This window comes from Oncorhynchus mykiss, chromosome 15, assembly GCF_013265735.2.
Source record: "Oncorhynchus mykiss isolate Arlee chromosome 15, USDA_OmykA_1.1, whole genome shotgun sequence".
Lineage (NCBI taxonomy): Eukaryota > Metazoa > Chordata > Actinopteri > Salmoniformes > Salmonidae > Oncorhynchus > Oncorhynchus mykiss.
Window position 1 is genome coordinate 60,491,592 of NC_048579.1, and position 13,014 is coordinate 60,504,605.

Sequence of the window (13,014 nt, forward strand, 5' to 3'; positions counted from 1 at the left end):
GTCACCATGAGGAACGACACAGTCAGTCAGTCACCATGAGGAACATGGAGAAACACGACACAGTCAGTCAGTCACCATGAGGAACGACACAGTCAGCAAGTCACCATGAGGAATGACACAGTCAGCCAGTCACCATGAGGAACGACACAGTCAGCCAGTCACCATGAGGAACGACACAGTCAGTCAGTCACCATGAGGAACATGGAGAAACACGACACAGTCAGTCAGTCAGCATGAGGAACATTGAGCAACACTTTTTGTTCATGTTCATTTTTATTAACAGCAAAAAAATAACAGAAAAATAGCAGACCAATAACCCCAAACCCCATGGCAACCTTTCCATCATAAAATGACAGGAGAAAAAAACGAACATTGATAACACTATCCAGGTAACAATGTTTACAGCATCTGAATTGAATGGGGCACTAGGACAATAACAATGACTGATTTCTGAGAACTGTCCACACAGAAGGGCAAAAACAATGCTTTGTTTTGATGGTGTGGCAGATATGGCATCTGGAAGAATGGAAGGAACATACTCACTTCATCTGCTTGACTATTGTGCTCTTCCCCGACTCACCAGCACCTGAGAGAGAGAACACATTTACCAAACCAGTCAAAGCTTATAATGGAACTAATTGCAATTATGCGATAAGAGCGATGTGTTCCGAATCTGCAGTGGAATTTCAAGCCAACACTGATCATAATGTTGATTGCCTGGTATTTAAAAAAACATTTTTTTTATGGGATTACACTGACGAACATACTGAGAAAGAAAAGTCAAATTGTAAAGAGCTACTCATTACAGGCCATTATCCAACCCCATTTTAATTGGAGCGTAGTGGAGAACCCCGAGGTGGTCAAACATACTGATCATTCCCTTCCTGTGTTTCTGTATTGACATCTCTGACCCACAGCGTTGCTCTGCAGCCGTCCGGTTGATACAGACTAGAGGTCGACCAATTATGATTTTTTTCAACGCCGATTCCGATAATTAGAGGACCAAAAAAATACCGATTTAAATCGGCCAATTTTTAAAAATGTATTTGAAATAATGACAATTACAACAATACTTAATTAACACTTATTTTAACTTAAAATACATCAAAAATCAATTTAGCCTCAAATAAATAATGAAACATGTTCAATTTGGTTTAAATAACTCAAAAACAAAAGTGTTGGAGAAGAAAGTAAAAGTGCAATATGTGCCATGTAAGAAAGCTAACGTTTAAGTTCCTTGCTCATAACATAAGAACATATGAAAGCTGGTGGTTCCTTTTAACATGAGACTTCAATATTCCAAGGTAAGAGGTTTTTAGGTTGTAGTTATTATAGGAATTATAGGACTATTTCTCTCTATACCATTTGTATTTACCTTTGACTATTGGATGTTCTTATAGGCACTTTAGTATTGCCAGTGTAACAGTATAGCTTCCGTCCCTCTCCTCGCCCCTACCTGGGCTCGAACCAGGAACACATCGACAACAGCCACACTCGAAGCAGCGTTACCCATCGCTCCACAAAAGCCGCGGCCCTTGCAGAGCAAGGGGAATAATTACTCCAAGTCTCAGAGCGAGTGACGATTGAAATGATATGAGCGCACCCCGCTAACTAGCTAGCCATTTCACATTGGTTACACCAGCCATTAGGCTAATAGGCTTGAAGTCATAAACAGCGCTGTGCTTGCGAAGAGCTGCTGGCAAAACGCACTAAAGTGCTGTTTGAATGAATACTTACGAGCCTGCTGCTGCCTGCCACCGCTCAGTCAGACTGCTCTGTCAAATCATAGACTTAATTATAAAATAACACACAGAAATACGAGCCTTTGGTCATTAATATGGTCGAATCCGTAAACTAGAATTTCGAAAACAAAACGTTTATTATTTCAGTGAAATACGGAACCGGTCGGTATTTTAAATTAACGGGTGGCATCCCTAAGTACAGTCCTCATGATCTACATTAACAGCAGTGAAGCATGCAGCCTGCAGAAGTTCCCAGCAACCACTAACACACTATCAACACAACGCTGCTATCAACCAGTTAATAATCGGGTCATTGGGTCTTTGTACATTAAATGAGTTAGTTGTCAGCTCTGCTATACCACCAGAAAAACAACGATCCCTAGTTGTAACCAGGGTTTGCCTGAAAGGGCCTATGAGCACATATTGTGTTACTTCAAGATGGTACAAGCCTTCTATATTGAAATTACACATTACTGACTGATAGGCTGTGTAAACCACTCACATGGGGACAAGAGCCAGGAGGGTGGACACTAAGCTAGCAGCCAATGAGTGAGAGGTGGAGAGGTGATTGGCAATACTCCTATGAGAAAGGCAGGGAACACAGAACAAGCGTTGCTTGTGCCTGGCTGCTGCTAGGGGCTCCGTGCCTCCGTCACACTGCCATGGCAACCGGGTCCGGTACCAAAGCGCTCGCCACACGGTCACCTGAGGAGGGTTGGTGGCGGTTGTGTAGCGATGGCTCATCTCCACAGCCAGGGCATGTATTATTAATAGGAAAATGTCCCCAAAATGTCCCCAATGTCCCCATAACACATAAGTAGAGGATGTGTCATGGGGATTGACTAAGGCAGGCCCCTCCTCCTTGACATAAGAGGAGGACCACTGGGAAATATGGGTTGACCCTGTAAACAAACTCATGATGTTTTCACTTGTTTCGTGGGCTTGCTAAGTCCCTTCCCATGGGGGTTGCTCAGCTCGGACACAAACACAGTCAGAAAAAGGGGAACTGTAGCCATGTCAGTCTAAACTTTACTCATTAGTATTACTTACCAATTCTATAGAAGTTCAGTAGTGGAATAAGAAAGTCTCAACTCATGTTGTGTAATTACAAACGCCATTGCTATGCAATAAAATGCAATTACCAAAGTAGTATATCACATTTTAATACAATGTTGTTGCTACTAGTGTGATTAAAGTTCTTTACTGTTTATTCAGAACTGTAAAAAAACACCCATTAGATTTGCCAGGAGGAAGCTATTTCTGTAACACCCAACCTTCCCATCTCACAAGAACCAGCTAGTATTGCAATACAGCAAGACAATGAGCACATGCACGCCGCACCACACACACACCCACCCACACCCACACACTACGTCAGGGCTTCTCGTTGTGGCAAGTGAAACTTAGGGGCCTGGAACTTTCCCTAACGCAGAAGAGAACCTGAAACCAACATGTAGAAGTGAATTCCTGTGGACAAGCCTTTCTCCAGAGCCTTAGAGCATGCTGATACAGAGTGTGTGTGAGAATGTGTGTGTTTTAACAGTGTGCCAGGCAGGTACCTCCTACTGTTCAGCCTAATGGAATGGCTTTCACCGGAGGACAAATTGTTTTAATTACATGTCACTGCTGTGGTCCTGGCCCCAGAGAGGAGAGGACTAACATGTCTCATTGCTCAGGAGCCAAAAACTAAGAACCCCAGAGGGACTACGAGACAGCAGACACACGTGCACTGTAACACACATAAAAACAAACGTGTGCGCACACAGACACACAGCATTGGCAGCAGGTAAAGTCACCTCCCTCCTTCTGCTAAGGGCCTCGGTGCCAAGGCAGCGACACAACACAGCATTCCACTCCCTACCACACTGACTGGCTGCCTCTCAATCTAGAATAAACATACCCTCTTTACAGGCCGTTGTGTGTTCACTGAACCCTCCCTCTAGATATATGTTTTACTGTCTGACCGACACACTTGATTTCTCAATATGGAACACAAAACCCTGCATAGGGTCAACAAAATGTATGCTAGCAAGTCATAGGAATAATTATTGGATGATATCGCCAAGGTACTGTTCCCTTATGACATTTCTTTAAGTCAGTCCAGACTGAAGCATTTGTTTGCCTAACTGACCTTGCCCTATCCTTCAACTCTAGTGATGTCATAGGGGTGTGGCCCCACCACAGTAACTTTAAAGTCTGATTTGAGCCACATGGGCCATTAGAGAAAGCAGAGACAGAAAAGTGGACCTCATGGGCTCGGATAGACAGAGTCATGTTACCCACCCACAATTTGATACACCCATCAAAGAGCCAGACCAAAACCACAGTGAGGCAGCTGCTTTCTGGCGGTTGGGAAACGACTGTATTTTAAGAAAAATTGTTGAGGCCTGCAAACAAAATGGACGTTTATAGAACAGTACTTCTAAAGCCCACCAACCATCCAACCCATCTCTCCTAGAAAGTGCCCCACGGTGGTTTTCCACAGAGTGAAAAGAGGACATGAATGGAATGCATGTCAACAATGAAGGAATGTTTTTCAAAGTGTTGTGGTGGGATTGGCTACAATCAGGTCTTCATTCCAAATGACAGCTCTGTTGTATTTTAATCTTAAATTATGATTTAGTTGGAGCTTTTATATAACACTAGGGTGGGGATAATAGCTTTTGGAGTTCCTCCCACTCTCTCTCTCCCCCGCTCTCTCTGCCTGTCACGGAGTTGAAGAGGGCTTTCAATTGAGCCGAGGGGTTATCTGTCTGGGTCACTAGAAGAAACCAGGGCCTGTCCTGCCTGGGTTTCAGTTAGGCTGGCCAGGGCATACAGTCCTCTGGCCAGGCTGTCCTGGTAAACAGGGAGCGAGGGACACGGGCTGAGAGGGAGCGAGGGACACGGGCTGAGAGGGAGCGAGGGACACGGCTGAGAGGGAGCGAGGGACACGGCTGAGAGGGAGCGAGAGACACAGCTGAGAGACAGGGGACAGAGCTGAATGGGCTTACGGCTGGGCCTGGCTCACTCTCCAGGAACCACATTAGCGGCACCACATTAGCGACTTGAGCAGGCACCATCCCTCTCTCTTTTCCTCGTTACCATCGGGAGCTGTTGAGCCTCTGAGTGACTCACAAGGGAACCCAGGAAGTTACAGTAGCATTAATTAACCAATCAGGGAGTCATGTAGCTAAATCAGCTGGATTCATCTGCCCACATCCAGGCCAATGGATAATAGAATGTTTCCTCAAACTCCATGGAGGCCGATACTTTACTGGAAGAGACCAGTAACAGTAGTAGATCTAACGGGACGGTGCTGGAGAAGTGGAAGCTATTGAATTCCTCATAATTCATAAGCACTTCAGTTTACAGTAGGCCTACATGAAATCACCAGATGTGATGAATGACATGGTAAAATAGCAGACAGTGATAACCTAGGAATTGCTTGTTTGTTTATTTGAGAGTTATTGCTACACATTTGGTGACAGGTAATTAACCACCATGTGTTGAACTATTTGAAGTACAAGAAAGACAGTTTCCTATCAAACATCCAGGAAATACAAGTGGAAGCATTAGTACTGTAAAATAAAGCCCTACCCGTAATGCTTTACATAAAATGTTACATAGAACACCTACAGAATCCTCTCGACACCAACGTGGTTGGGTTTAGTCAGCCTAATATAGACAAGATGTTGCTTGTACAGACTTGACAGCATACACCCAAACATTCATAGCACTCCTCATACAAATGATTGTTCCTCTGACAGCAGGATGTTGGTATACTCTGCTGACAGACTGCTCATTATGCTGTGTGTGTGTGTGTGTGTGATATTAGCCGCATGTACAGGATACACATGGTATACACTGGCCAATTAAATGCTTACATGCATCTGGACAACGCAACAATTGTTTTATGCGTGCGTGCGTCCTACCGTATGCCACCCCCCATGAAGTCCACTGCACAGACATGGACATTGTGTGGCGTTGATGGGCTGACAATGTAAAACACGGACGTTTGACGGTTGGTGTCCTTGAAGTGATTTAATATTCACCACCGTTTCTGAGGTGCTGCCTGTGCCGATGTATGCACCATCAGCATCACTGATATGGCTGTGACCTCTTGACCAGGATGTAATTAAACAAAGTATGTTTAGTGGGGCGACTAGGAGGCAGATGAGAGGAATTGAGACTTTTGTGACAGAAGTATAGTAACTGAAGAGACTAATATGTAATCAAACAGCAACCAAACATCTTTTTCCTCTCCATGAGTACACCTTCTCAATTCATAATGAGTGTTAGGGTTTAGACCTGATCTAGAACATTCCTTCCTGTTGCTCCTCTATTAGCATATCTCACGGTCATCTGACAAGGCTGCGTGTGTTACCTGGTTACCAACCTGAATGGCTGACACAGGAAGCAGGTCAGGGTGCCAACGTGCAAACAAGTTTCAATGTCACGCGCACAAGTACAGTGAAATGCCCTACTTGCAAACTCTAACAAGCTGACCTTGCGTTTCAAAATAAATTGACACGTACATATGAACTTGGTTAGATTTTTGAAGTGCTGCAAGTCCCACCTCTCCCATCTCCTCATTGGTTTTTAGGAGCATATAGCCACGTGGGTGATTGAAAGAGGAACTGCAGTCCGCACTCCAGTCAGTGGTGGTAATACACCTTAAAGTTTGTTGCCAACCGACAAAGTCCGACGACATATTACTATTAGGAATAAGGTGACAAGGCATCAGGAGATATGATTTAAAAAAGTAGCAGCAGCATAAATGATGATTGTATGCAAGTGTGTGCGCGCGTGTGTGTAGTCCATATAGATGTGTCTGCGTTGGAGTGTTAGTGTGCGTGCAGAGTCCTATGAGTGTGCATAGACAGGGTCAACTCATTTATTATGTGTATCCATTCTGTTAACCATTTAGCAGTCGTATGGCTTGGGGATAGAAACTCTTCAGGAGCCCGTTGGTGTCAGACTCGATGCACCGGCACCGCTTGCCGCGCGGATGCAGAGACAACAGTCTATGGCTTGGGTGGCTGGAGTCTAATGATTTTCCTGGCCTTTGAGTCACACCGCCTGCTATAGAGATTCTGTAGCGCCATGCAATCGAGCGCGGTGCTATTGCCATAACAAGCAGTGACACAGTCAGTCAAGATGCTCTCAGTTAGAGGTCGACCAATTATGATTTTTCAACGCCGATACTGACTATTGGAGGACCAAAAAAGCCGATACCGATTAACTGACTTCAGTTACAACGCCAAACTGCAGTCAGGTCAAGTGGTGAGGATGACGAGCATGCAGAGGAGCTTCCCTGAGACGGTTTCTGACAGTTTGGGCAGAAATTATTGTGTTGTACAAACCCACCGTTTCATCAGCTGTCCAGGTGGCTGGTCTCAGACTACCCCGCAGGTGAATAAGCCAGATGTCGAGGGCCTGGGCTGCCATGGTTACACATGGCCTGCGGTTATGAGGCCGGTTGGATGTACTGCCAAATTATCTAAAACTGTTGGAGGCAGCTTATGGTAGAGAAATTAACATTAAATTCTCTGGCAACAGCTCTGGTGGACGTTCCTGCAGTCAAGCATGCCAATTGCACACTCCCTCAAAAGTTGAGACATCTGTGAGATTGTGTTGTGTGACTAAACTGTACATTTTAGAGTGTCCTTTTATTGTCCCCTGCACAAGGTGTACCTGTGTAGTGATCATGTTGTTTAATACAGCTTATTGATATGCCACACCTGTCAGATGGATGGATTGTCTTGACAAAGGAGAAATGCTCACTAATAGGGATGTAAGAAACATTTTAGAGAAAAGCTTTTTGTGCGTATGGAAAATTTCACTTTACATGTTGTGTTTATATTTTTGTTCTGTATATGATACTGGGAGAGACCATTTTCAAAAGAGTTCAAAATATTGGATGTCACAGGTCTGGGATTGACTTTACACAAACTTTATAATTTCACTCAGAGGAATATTTGGAGACCTAAGTCGCAGCCTGCAGCCATAGTACTTGACCAGACTTGCTTCGAATCAGTTTCATCATTCATAGCAACACAGATGAATGTAGCCTTGGCTCTCAACAACAAGGAAGAGGTTTATACCATATAACCATACAAACCTCCGAAGTGCCTTATTGCTATTATAAACTGATTTCCAACGTAATTAGAACAGTAAAAATAAATGTTTTGTCATACCCGTGGTCAGCCAATCAGCATTCAGTGGTCTAACCACCCAGTTTATAAATGGTAAATATCAACATGTAAAACCAGAAGAAAATAGCAGAAAAACAGAACAGAGACAATGTCCTCACCAAAAGCTTTCATAGCCATCTACTGACAGGCCTACAGTTATTCAGGCCTACAGTTATACAGGCCTACAGTTATACAGGCCTACAGTTATACAGGCATTTCAGGACAGCTGTTCTTGCTCATGGCATCAGTGAAGAATACCCGTATTAATAGAGAAGACACATCCAGTCCTTGTGACCCATATTCAACATGAAAATATTATATGACATGCGTGTCTAGAGCTCTCTTCCCCAATGGAATGGATGGTAGAGCAGTATTTCAAAAACAAGCACTAGTTTCTGTCCAGGGAATGGGCTCGTTTGTTTGTCAATGGAATGTCCACGGTTTTAAATGATTTTAGGCAAAACATATTGTGCAGTAGGCTACGCTCAGGGATAAGTCCATCCACTATTCCACCAACCAATGAGGGTAGTGGTAAGAAAGAACCTCAAGTTTAATTTAGACCTCTTTATCTAAGCAATGGTGGACTCATAAACAGCCTACATCTATGCCTGAAGTAGCAAAACAGGTGATTAAGTCTCAAACAAAAATGTTTTGAACATAGTAGTATAGCACTTGCAATTCTTTATTCCAACAGTTTCTGGGCCAATTACCAAATTGATAACATCATATGCACTCAGCTGGACTTAGCATTCAAACACAATGCTGCTGACAGGCGACAAGGTGTCAAATACTGGGAGGATTAAGCCAATGCATATGGCCCATAGAAACCATTTGTGTTGCTGGATAAGCGTAACAAAAGGGGTACTTTGTTGCAACTGCCTGCATGGGTGGTGACACACCGAAGGCTGGAACTGATGAGCCAGTGTGGACAACAACCTTTTCTGCCTATATGCTAAATCGGAAATGATTCTTCAACTTTTGTTAATTAGGCAATCCACTGTAGCCAATGTGCTTTGTGATTTCAAGGTAGTCTATGCAAAAGTCTATGCAATGTTTTAAATTTGATGATGACAGCTTGTCTGCTATGCGGAATTGTATGAAATCGTGCAATAATTCTCAATTCAAATTGTTGCCATTATGTGTATGCAGACCAATTGTATATCACTGTAAATAGTGCGTTTGACATTTAGTTACAATGTCGCAATCGCATATAATATTGCAGTCATTGAAGTTCACGGATAACCATTGTTTCGTCCCACAATGTATCGCGTTGCGGGACGAAGCAAGGACAACCACTTCCCTTACCGAGAAGCAGTAGCTTGACCTCTCTTGCGGCTTTCTCCCCGTCGTCCCGCAAATTCCTGTCGATCATTTTACTGCGCTCCACCGCCGCTTTATCGTCCGTGCTCAGGGTACACCCCATCCTCAAGCAAATCCTCTGGACCCAAGTGATGCAAAAATATCAAATATATACAGTACCAACATGCAAAGGATAAAAAGCGACCTAGTGCTCCCGAGACCCACACACGCCCTTGTGTGAAAGCTATCGGGTCGCTTGGATTTACACTTTTATTAAATATTTTTTTAAAGGACCAGGAGTGTGCTTCTCCAGTCCACTATATTCCTATACTTTCAGTCAGTGTAAGCTATTTCTCTCGTCGTGGCATAAATAGTTTTAATTGAAAACAGTTCCACCGCGAATTTCTCTGTCTCAGGGCGTCCGTCCTTCACTGCCACAGTGAGCTCTGCTCATTCAACTACAATTACCACCAGCTGGCTACACGAATACTTCCTGTTTGTTTTTTTCTGTCAAAATACCAGACTGACCTTTGAGTCAATATGTTGTGGTCTTTGGAAATGCCTAATACTGTAAGTGACATTTGATATCACGCGAGAAAACAATGTACTGTACTTTACTGTTTCTTGTCTGTGTATAAAATATTATAGGGAACACTGGGGCCATCCCACTTCTGACACAGATATAGCTAAACCAAGGCAAACACGCTATTCACCCCCAAGAGAAACCTCAAGAGATATAGCATACGGTTATTATTAGGCTACTAGGGTGTTATAATATATTTTCATCATCAAGCCATGAGGGTTACAGTACAAATATAATGAATTAAAACGTTTTTAATTCCCAGAATAAAACAATATCAAAAGGGTATGCAACACCTGAGTTGTAGTTGTATTTCTGCCACCTGGTGGTTTTATAGAGAAAAGACATCTCCATGAACAGACCCCATCTCCACCTTCTGATAGAGATACCATATGAATAGTATGCATCACAGGAGACTGCTGAGGGGAGGATGACTCATAACAACGGCGGGAATGGAGTGAATGTAATACACGTTTGATACCATTCCATTTCTTTCTTTCCAGCCAGGCATGCCGGGAACATTTCCAGCATGCCTTTTACATAACATTTTACTTTCAAATGGGGATGTTTAGGAGGACATGCAAAATAATTGTTTCCTATAAACAGATTTCCCTTTGTGACCACAGATACAGGCCAGGTGCTGAGGAGAGTATAAGAGGTAGATACAGAATTGTAATGTGGTATGAGACCGCTCCAAACAGCATTACAGCTTGGCTAATGGAAAGCCACAGGACCCATTTTTCAACTAATCTGTTCTGGGTGATACTTTCTTCGTTCTCGAATATCCATGCACAGTTGGAGGTGGTTCTCCACCTGTGGTCTGTCTGTCTGTCTTACAGAAAAGCTAGGAAGATGTGAAGGAGATGGTGAGCCTGGCCAGAGAGACCATCGAACCAGTGGCTGCTTTCAGGAAGGTGCTGATTGTCAGACGACTCCCCAAGACCAGCTCTGGGAAGATCCCTGTGCCAACCTCGTCAACGGGAAGCCATACTGTAACTCCCTTCACCAGCCATTCACCCAAACTACATTTAGGATGAATTCAACAAGCCCATTGAATCATATAAAAACATGTGAGACATTCAGACACACTTTGAGGGATGGTTGCATATAAATTAATAATGGTTGTTTCAGGACAACAAAGGTGGAATTATTCAGTAAGATTCCTGTACAGCTGCCAATTCAGTTTTCTGGTGAGCCAGTTGTTGGATAAATTGAATTCATACAAACAAATTGGATAACAGTTTGAGGATCATATCAAATATAATTCCATTTAAACTGATTTAATATATAAAAAAGGCTGCCGTGGAAGCCTCTGTCTCCACAGATCACTTCTACCATTGAGGACCCAGATGTGGGCATGGACATTGAGAGGATGGTGAAACAGGAGCTGAGACCTGCTGGACAGTGACTCTATAGGCTGCTCCTGTAACCTCTAACCTGGGCAACAGTCTATTTAGCTATAGTGTCCTTCTCCTGAGTTGTGATGCTGTGAATGAACATTCTAACCTACTTCCTACAGTAGGGGGCTATCTTCACAAACCAACACTCGACCCCAAGCAGTAAGCTAACCAACAGAATATGCTTAAGTCCTCAGCAAGATCCAAAGTAAAACATCTTGTGATTGTAATGAACACGAGGGGAGACAGAGAGCTGGTTTCAAGCGCAGCAGGTTGTAACGGCATTCTTCCTCCTCTTCGGAGGAGGAGTAGCGAGAAGGATCGGAGGACCAAAGCGCAGCGTGGTAAGTGTTCATGATGATTTATTCAAAATGACCTGAACACTAAAATACAAAACAATAAACAATGTGAACAAAACGGAAACCGAAACAGTACCGTGTGGTCCAAACACTCACACAGAAACAAACACCCACTCTCAAAAGTGAAACCCAGGCTACCTAAGTATGATTCTCAATCCGAGACAACAAACGACACCTGCCTCTGATTGAGAACCATACTAGGCTGAACTCAAAACCCCAACAGAAAAACACACATAGACTGCCCACCCCAACTCATGCCCTGACCATGCTAAATAAAGACAAAACAATGGAAATAAAGGTCAGAACGTGACACAGGTGTTTATTGCAAAGAACAACAGGAGGAGGCAGAAGGTCAAACACAGGGCAAAAGGACAACAGTACAGGCAGGGAAAAGGCTAGTAACTAGTCTGGGAGATCAGGCAATAGGTAGATAACAGGAAATCCAATAGGCTGAAGTATAGGCAGAGAGTAGGCAAAAGGCATCATTAGTGAGGCAGGCAAAAACTATCATACACTGGATGGGGGTGTGGGATAAAAAAAATAAAAAAAACAGCACTCTGAAAGACGTGTCACAAATCAAACAATACCTCACAGTGATGGGTTGCAAAGAACTGAACTAAATAGTATGTGATAATGACATACAGGTGAGTGAACAGGTGATTAGAATTCAGGTGATTGGGATCTGGAAAGTGAGCTGCGTTCAGGGGATCTACGTGTTTGAGGGTGTGAGTTGGAAGCATATGTTACAGTGATATCAATTTAAAAAATGAAACTTGGCCATGAACAGGATCCTTTTCACTTAATAATACACTAGAGCCTTCAGTGGCCTCTCATTTAAACTGCACAGGATCATGCTGGTGGCCATCTGGTGGAGAATACAAGTGAAGAGAACATAGTGATGAATACTCATTTGAAGCTCTGAACCCCTGAGTTATTCAATAGCTCAACAGGTTAGTGCTGGAGATCAAGCCAACTCCAACACAGGTTTGAATGCTGTTAGATCACCGCCAAGTCCAAAAAACACTCAGCCATTTTTCCAGCCAAAGATAGGAGTCACAAAAAGCAGAAATATAGACACAATTAATCACTAACCTTTGATGGTCTTCATCAGATGACACTCATAGGAGATCATGTTATACAATGCATTTATGTTTTGTTCGATAATGTGCATATTTATATCCAAAAATCTCAGTTTACATTGACACGTTACGTGCAGTAATGTTTTGATTCCAAAACATCCAGTGATTTTTCTGAAATACTCATAATAATCATTGATTAAAGATACAAGTGTTATTCACATAATTAAAGATAGACTTCTCCTTAATGCAACCGCTGTGTCAGATTTTTTTTAAACTACGGAAAAAGCATAATCTGAGACGGCGCTCATAGCCCAATCCAGCCAGAGAAATATCCGCCATTTTGGAGTCAACAGAAGTTAGAAATAACACTTTAAATATTCAC

General features: G+C 43.1%; 1 protein-coding gene across 1 annotated transcript in view; it reads right to left on the reverse strand.

Moving 5' to 3' along the window:
- The window catches only part of LOC100301656 (guanine nucleotide-binding protein G(i) subunit alpha-1), a 31,426-nt gene extending 21,700 nt beyond the window's left edge, over positions 1-9,726 (reverse strand). The window contains exons 1-2 of the mRNA XM_021563891.2: positions 9,224-9,726; positions 544-586 (exon numbers count right to left, since the gene is read on the reverse strand). Of these exons, the coding sequence (XP_021419566.1) occupies positions 544-586; positions 9,224-9,341 (161 nt within the window). The 5' untranslated portion in view covers positions 9,342-9,726. The remainder of the gene's footprint in view (positions 1-543; positions 587-9,223) is intronic.
- Positions 9,727-13,014: the final 3,288 nt, after the last annotated feature.